The following is a 7,500-nucleotide window of genomic DNA, read 5'->3' as shown; positions in this document are numbered from 1 at the left end:
GCAATCCTCAATTCCTTTTCCGTTTTGCTCCTATTGATAAATTCTCCCAGTAGCCTCCACACACACACACACACACACACACACACACACACAGACACAGAGACAGACAGACAGGTAGACAGACAGACAGACAGACAGACAGACACACACACACACACACACACACACACACACACAGACACAGACAGACACAGACAGACACAGACAGACACAGACACAGACACACACACACACACACACACACACACACACACACACACACACAGACACAGACAGACACACACACACACACACACACACAGACAGACACACACACACACACACACACACACACACACACACACACACACACACACACACACACACACACACAGACAGACAGACAGACAGACACACACACACACACACACACACACACACACACACACACACACACACACACACACACACACACACACCTTGCATACAGATGTTTCTCGTAGGGCAGCGCCAGAAATACTGTGTCGCCTACATAATGAATGAGCTGAGTCACATCGACGCGGCCCGCCCCTCCGCCAAGGCAGGAATGGACGCCTTGCCATCGCCACTTTTTCCAAGATTTTTAGTTTTCTGTTCGTTGTGTCCGCGGTGCAGTGGTTAGCGTGCCTGACTACGAATTTGCGGGCCTGGGTTTTAATACCGGGCTGAGCAGTCGTCGTGCACGCCATTCATCTGTTCAGCCTTCCTTTCGGGATGATCGATAAATAGGTTAACCTGGGGAAGGTAAACTGTTGTATGCGGTGGCTGAGTGGTAGCGTGCTGGGCCCACATTCACCGCGTGATGGACGACGCGGGTTCGAATCCCCACGCTACCACCTGGGATTTTTCAGTCACCGCCGAGTGGCTTAAAACTACCCACATGCTGTCCTGAAGACCACCCATCAACCCGGACTCTAGAGGAAACCGTCCAAGTGAATCAAGAACGAGTTCCGGGGGGCAGCATGAGCCAAGAGAAGATGGCGCCACTATAAACACTTGCCTGCGCCAATACGAGCTGGGGCCGACTACCATCCAGGCACCTCAAGCAAGTCTACCTGGCGTAAAAAATAAAAAAAAAAGCGGATGTTGCACCGGCCCTGTGTCGGGTTAAGGGTTCTCTCCCACTACAGGCTCTAAGGGAGATGGCGTGACGGAGATGAGCACCGCCGCCACGCGCAGGTGTCACGCATGCTCCCAACTTTACCTCACATTTAGTAGTGAAGGCGGTGACAATATTTTTCGTTTAGCGTGCAGAAGTCAAAAGTGTAGAACAAGAACCATCCAAGAGATCAAGACGATTTCACAATGATAACAAGGCAATTTAACTCCTTGACTGCGGATTTCCTACAGTCAGACCTCACCAAGCTTCTGGAATGGAGCAAAAAGTGGCTGTTATAATTCAATGAAGAAAAATGTAAAGTCCTGCACAATGGGAGGGGATATCCAGCACACCAATACCACATGGGAAACACTCCACTATCCACCACAGAGGCAGAGAAAGACCTGGGAGTGTATGTTACCAGGCTACCAGTGAAGGGATATCCAGCACACCAATACCACATGGGAAACACTCCACTATCCACCACAGAGGCAGAGAAAGGCCTGGGAGTGTATGTTACCAGGCTACCAGTGATATCCAGCACACCAATACCACATGGGAAACACTCCACTATCCACCACAGAGCCAGATAAAGACCTGGGACTATATGTTACCAGGCTACCAGTGAAGGGATATCCAGCACACCAATACCACATGGGAAACACTCCACTATCCACCACAGAGGCAGAGAAAGACCTGGGAGTGTATGTTACCAGGCTACCAGTGAAGGGATATCCAGCACACCAATACCACATGGGAAACACTCCACTATCCACCACAGAGGCAGAGAAAGACCTGGGACTATATGTTACCAGGCTACCAGTGAAGGGATATCCAGCACACCAATACCACATGGGAAACACTCCACTACCCACCACAGAGCCAGAGAAAGACCTGGGAGTATATGTTACCAGGCTACCAGTGAAGGGATATCCAGCACACCAATACCACATGGGAAACACTCCACTACCCACCACAGAGGCAGAGAAAGACCTGGGACTATATGTTACCAGGCTACCAGTGAAGGGATATCCAGCACACCAATACCACATGGGAAACACTCCACTACCCACCACAGAGGCAGAGAAAGACCTGGGACTATATGTTACCAGGCTACCAGTGAAGGACAAATCCATGCCAATCGCAGCGGACGGGTTAAAACTGCAGAGGGATCATAAGATTTTTTTGCGGTATTGGTATCATGAGTGATAATCGTGACAAAAGGTTTAAAGGGCTATATCTCTGAAACTGAACTACCTAGGGGAGTCTACTTTCCTGCATCCTACACTTCAAATATCGTTTTATAAGGTGTTGGGGGATAATGAAACAATTCTGCAAAAAACTAATTATTTGAGAACTTTGAAAAAAATAAGTCGCCTGTAATAAGTTGTTTTGCTACTTTATTTTCACCACGCCCTTACGCTGACCTCTCGGCAGTAGCCTCCGCCACAGCTACCACCTTGTTTGATGTATGTGCCAAGTTAAAACTTACAAAGATTTTTTTCTGTGCTGCTGCGTTCATTGGTGATTAAAATCTCTGCCTTTAAGCCCCATTCACACTGTGCCGACTCTGCGCCACGACTATCCACGACTCTAGGGTACACGAGGTCTTGGGTGTTGATGTGAAAGGGTCGGGCATGTCTTGAAAGAGGTCTTGAGACTGTTGCCGAATGCTGCGCCGACGTCGTAACGGGAGTCTGGAGTCGTGAGGGTTGTAGTTGGCCGAATGTCCCAGACAGTCGGCAAGACACCAAGACCCCAATAAAACCTCCCCCCCCTTCTTGGAGCGTGGGAACCAACTTGTCAAATTGAAAAGTCGGTGGGTTGTCGTGGCCCAGAGTCGGCACAGTGTGAACGGGGCTTAAGTCGTCACGGACACAAAGGGATTGCACCATTCATCCGTGAAATGGGGACGGTAAGGGCGCTCTTTATTTTCTCTTTTTTAGCTGAGGATGAAAGTTTGGGCTGACTGACGGGATGGCGTGACGGCCGAGACACAGACTCCCGGGCCAATATTTTGTGGGATCGGACACGAACACACACACACACACACACACACACACACACACACACACACACACACACACACACTTGCTCAACATTTTTTTTCTCGCAATGACGGAATGTTTGAAGATAAGAAAATGCTTGAAACTCAGTATCTTATCGCATTTTTTTTTTTAACAGCAGAGGAGTCAGTTCAAGGTAGCAAATGTTAACAAAAAGCCCGCTACTCACTGCTCCTAAAAAGAGTTAGAGGAGTGGCCGAAAGAGAGGTCAATTTCGGGTGGACCATCATTGCCTATTCATAAAAGAAAACATTAATGCACTAGTCCTGTTGGTTGGATGTCTACGTTAAGTAAAGGCGAAGGTTACCTGTTCACGGTCATTGGTCAGCTAAGGAACCTCGGCCGTGGGATGGGATGAAGGTGGAAAGTCCTTGAGTTGGTGTTTTGGGGGCTGGTGAAGAGGCGGCTTTTAATCAAGGTCCAGACTCGGCCTTCTATCTGCTTCGTCTCATAATAATAATAATGAGATGAAAAGGAAGAAGATGAAGATGAAGAAGAAGGAAAAGAAGCAGAAGACGAGGAAATAGAAGAAGAAGACGAAGAAAACGATGAGGAGGAATAAAGATAAGAAAAGGAAGAAGAAGAAGAAGAAGGAGAGGAAGAAGAAGAAGAAGAAGAAGAGGAAGAAGGAGAAAAAGAGGAAATAGAAGACGAGGACGAAGAAGAAGAAGAAGAAGGAGAGAAGGAAGAAGAGGAAGAAGAAGAAGAAAAAGAAAAAGAAAAAGGAAAAGGAATATATGAAAAAAAAATGCGGTGTAGAAAAAACTAGTTAAATATATTGACGCCAAGCTTTATATGAACTCAATGCAAGGAGAAACAGTGACTCCCTTGCAGCTCCAACTTACGAGGCAATAGACCCAACATGCAGATGACTCCAGCACATAAGCGATGCAGCGAGTGATTGGCTCAGACGCGGCGCCGGGCTGGATTGGAACTCGGACGCTCTCTGGTGGTGATTTCTCTCGCTCTCTTTGCTGACTGAGTGCCTGCTGGTCTTGATGCCTAATGAGTCTGTTCATGCATTGTTTTTAAGATTATTTTTACTTCTGTGGTATTGATTTTAGTTGCTTGGGTCTCTCTCTCTCTCTCTCTCTCTCTCTCTCTCTCTCTCTCTCTCTCTCTCTCTCTCTCTCTCTCTCTCTCTCTCTCTCTCTCTCTCTCTCTCTCTCTCTCACAACCGTATATTATTATTATTTTTATTGTTATTATTATTATTATTATTATTATTATTATTATTATTATTATTATTATTATTATTATTATACACACACACACACACACACACACACCTCCCCCTCCCACTCCCACCCACACGCAAATACACACATATACCCCTCTCCCCTCCCCCCCCTACACACCTGTTAATGAGGCAACACCTTTACATGGTCGTGGTGAACAGGTATGGTGCTACAGTGATGCGGTAGTGTCGTGATAGACCGGTCCAACCATACTGTTAAGAGTTATGGAGATCAGTCTTCCAAGAGTGGTCAGTGCCATGGCTATTTTTTTTTTTACGTGTACACCTATAGCGCCGGTAGGCTTTCTCGAAGGGCCTGGATGGTATTCGGCTCCGGCCCGTCATGGCGCAGGCAAGTGTTTATAGTGGCGCCATCTTCTCCTGGCTCATGCTGCCCCCCGGAACTCGTTCTTGATTCACTTGGATGGTTTCCTCTAGAGTCCGGGTTGATGGGTGGTCTTCAGGACAGCATGTGGGTAGTTTTAAGCCACTCGGCGGTGACTGAAAAATCCCAGGTGGTAGCGTGGGGATTCGAACCCGCGTCGTCCATCACGCGGTGAATGTGGGCCCAGCACGCTACCAGTTCAGCCACCGCCTACCCATTAGTTTCAAATAGTTAAAGTATTACATGATGAACACTCACGATAAGATATATTATTACAAGCAGGGATCAGTTAGCACGTACAGTATATATTAAACTATTTGAGTTCATGGCAAATAACATGTGGTTTGTGAATCTACCCAATATATTTTTATGAATTGTTGCGTAAATTATGCTCATATTAAATTATTTGTTTTTACTCATTTTTTTATGTTTACTTATGCATTTTTAAGATGCTTAGGGTAGGTGGTGGCTGAGTAGTAGCGTGCTGGGCCCACATTCACCGCGTGATGGACGACGCGGGTTCGAATCCCCACGCTACCACCTGGGATTTTTCAGTCACCGCCGAGTGGCTTAAAACTACCCACATGCTGTCCTGAAGACCACCCATCAACCCGGACTCTAGAGGAAACCGTCCAAGTGAATCAAGAACGTGTTCCGTGGGGCAGCATGAGCCAAGAGAAGATGGCGCCACTATAAACACTTGCCTGCGCCATGATGGGCTGGGGCCGACTACCATCCAGGCCCCTCAAGCAAGCCTACCGGCACTATAGGCGTAGACGTAAAAAAAAAAAAATTATAAGACATTTCGCCGTCCAAGAACAAATATTTGACAAGGCTATCGTAAAGTTGTGGGCATTTCCAGGGGTAGTTTTATGACCCTGGTGGTAGTTTGGCCCTTCCTCTGTACCGTGAACCTGAAGAAACACTCATTAGGACCCGACTGACCCCCTCTTTGACCTTTAGAAATAGCTGATGTGTGAAGCGAAAGTGTCTCGTAACATCGCCGTTAATACCCTGGCTCTGTCCCTCCGCTTCTGTAATGTTCTGTCTTATGTGAGTCGTCTTTCCCCTCCCTCGTCACTTTCTCTTATAATTTCTCTTTCTCGGGGCTTCAGGTGTGTGGGGTCTGCTGATCAGGCGGCTTAGAGAGTCCTCACTTCTCCCTCTCTACCTCTCTTATACTAATACTAATACTGATAATAATAATAGTAATAATAATAATAACAATAAGGATACTACTACTACAACTACTACTACTACTGCTACTGCTACTACTACTACTACTACTACTACTACTACTACTACTACTACTATAAAATGTTCGGTAGCTAAAGTTGGATCTCTAATGATGGATTACGAATATCTGTATCTTAGGGAAATGCTATGCAGGGAGATGCCCAGTTCAGCACCTACAGTGATCATGTTGCAATGGAGAGGGAAGGACCAGACGCCTTTCAGCCCTGCTCCTAGTTTTCCTTCTGTCATAAGATCACGATAGACACATCCCAGAAATACCGTGCAGGATACATAAGCCGGAGGGACCAGTTTGTGTGTGTGTGTGTGTGTGTGTGTGTGTGTGTGTGGGTGTGTGTGTGTGTGTGTGTTGTGGTCGGGCCTCCTTGCCACACCTGTTTGACCGGCAAGAAAGAATTTACTAAAAAAACAACAACATTTTTATCATTTCAAACTTTTTTTCAATATATTTTCTTTCCTTCGTGCTGTTTACCTTTTTCTAGATATTTTTAGATAAGAGAACGTACATTGATATATTTCCTTGCTTCTTTCTTTGTTTCTTTCTCTGTTTATAATTTTGTTCTGATCAGCCACAAAAATTATAGTGTATTGTCTATTGATGAAAACGAAGGTACATTAACGTTGCTCTCAGGGTGTTTTGACCTACGCTGGTCACCCAGGACCCAAATTTTCAAACATTTCGCCGCCCAAGCACACGCATTTGACAAGGCTTTCGTAGGAGTTTTGAGCATTTCCATGGGTACTCTTATGACCCATCTGGTAATCTGATTCACTTTCTGTGCCATGAATGTAAAAAAAACACTCATTAGAGCTTGATTGATCTCATTTTTCAGTCAGAGGCTCTTCGTCTCATCAACTCTCCTCCTCCTACTGATAGTTTTCTACCTCTTAAATTCCGTCGCGATGTTGCCTCTCTTTCTATCTTCTATCGATATTTCCACGCTGACTGCTCTTCTGAACTTGCTAACTGCATGCCTCCCCCCCTCCCGCGGCCCCGCTGCACACGACTTTCTACTCATGCTCATCCCTATACTGTCCAAACCCCTTATGCAAGAGTTAACCAGCATCTTCACTCTTTCATCCCTATACTGTCCAAACCCCTTATGCAAGAGTTAACCAGCATCTTCACTCTTTCATCCCTATACTGTCCAAACCCCTTATGCAAGAGTTAACCAGCATCTTCACTCTTTCATCCCTCACGCTGGTAAACTCTGGAACAATCTTCCTTCATCTGTATTTCCTCCTGCCTACGACTTGAACTCTTTCAAGAGGAGGGTATCAGGACACCTCTCCTCCCGAAATTGACCTCTCTTTCGGCCACCTCTTTGGATTCTCTTTTGTAGGAGCAGCGAGTAGCGGGCTTTTTTTTTTTTCCTTTTTTTTGTGCCCTTGAGCTGCCTCCTTTGTTGTAAAAAAAAGTTGATGTGAGAATCGGAAACGT

At 46.1% G+C, this 7,500-nt stretch overlaps 1 protein-coding gene across 35 annotated transcripts in view; it reads right to left on the bottom strand.

Moving 5' to 3' along the window:
• Positions 1–7,500, bottom strand: part of LOC127002415 (uncharacterized) — a 107,579-nt gene that overhangs the window by 90,992 nt on the left and 9,087 nt on the right. For 9 of the 35 annotated variants that reach the window (XR_007756200.1, XR_007756203.1, XR_007756204.1 and 6 more), the window contains 2 exons: positions 1,715–1,912; positions 1,321–1,521 (listed from right to left, as the gene is read on the bottom strand). The exons of 3 other annotated variants lie outside the window; for them this stretch is intronic. Coding sequence is in view for 6 of the 32 variants with exons in the window: in XM_050868324.1 (XP_050724281.1) it covers positions 1,522–1,620; positions 1,814–2,011 (297 nt within the window). In the remaining 26 variants the exon portion in view is untranslated. Of the gene's footprint in view, positions 1–1,229; positions 1,621–1,714; positions 2,012–2,110; positions 2,244–7,500 lie in introns of those variants that run through there. 23 more of the 35 variants (XR_007756220.1, XR_007756217.1, XR_007756219.1 and 20 more) reach the window with 16 other exon arrangements.

This window comes from Eriocheir sinensis, chromosome 23 (assembly GCF_024679095.1).
Source record: "Eriocheir sinensis breed Jianghai 21 chromosome 23, ASM2467909v1, whole genome shotgun sequence".
Lineage (NCBI taxonomy): Eukaryota > Metazoa > Arthropoda > Malacostraca > Decapoda > Varunidae > Eriocheir > Eriocheir sinensis.
The sequence above is the reverse complement of the archived record's forward strand: the minus strand, read 5'-3'. Positions and strand labels throughout refer to the sequence as shown.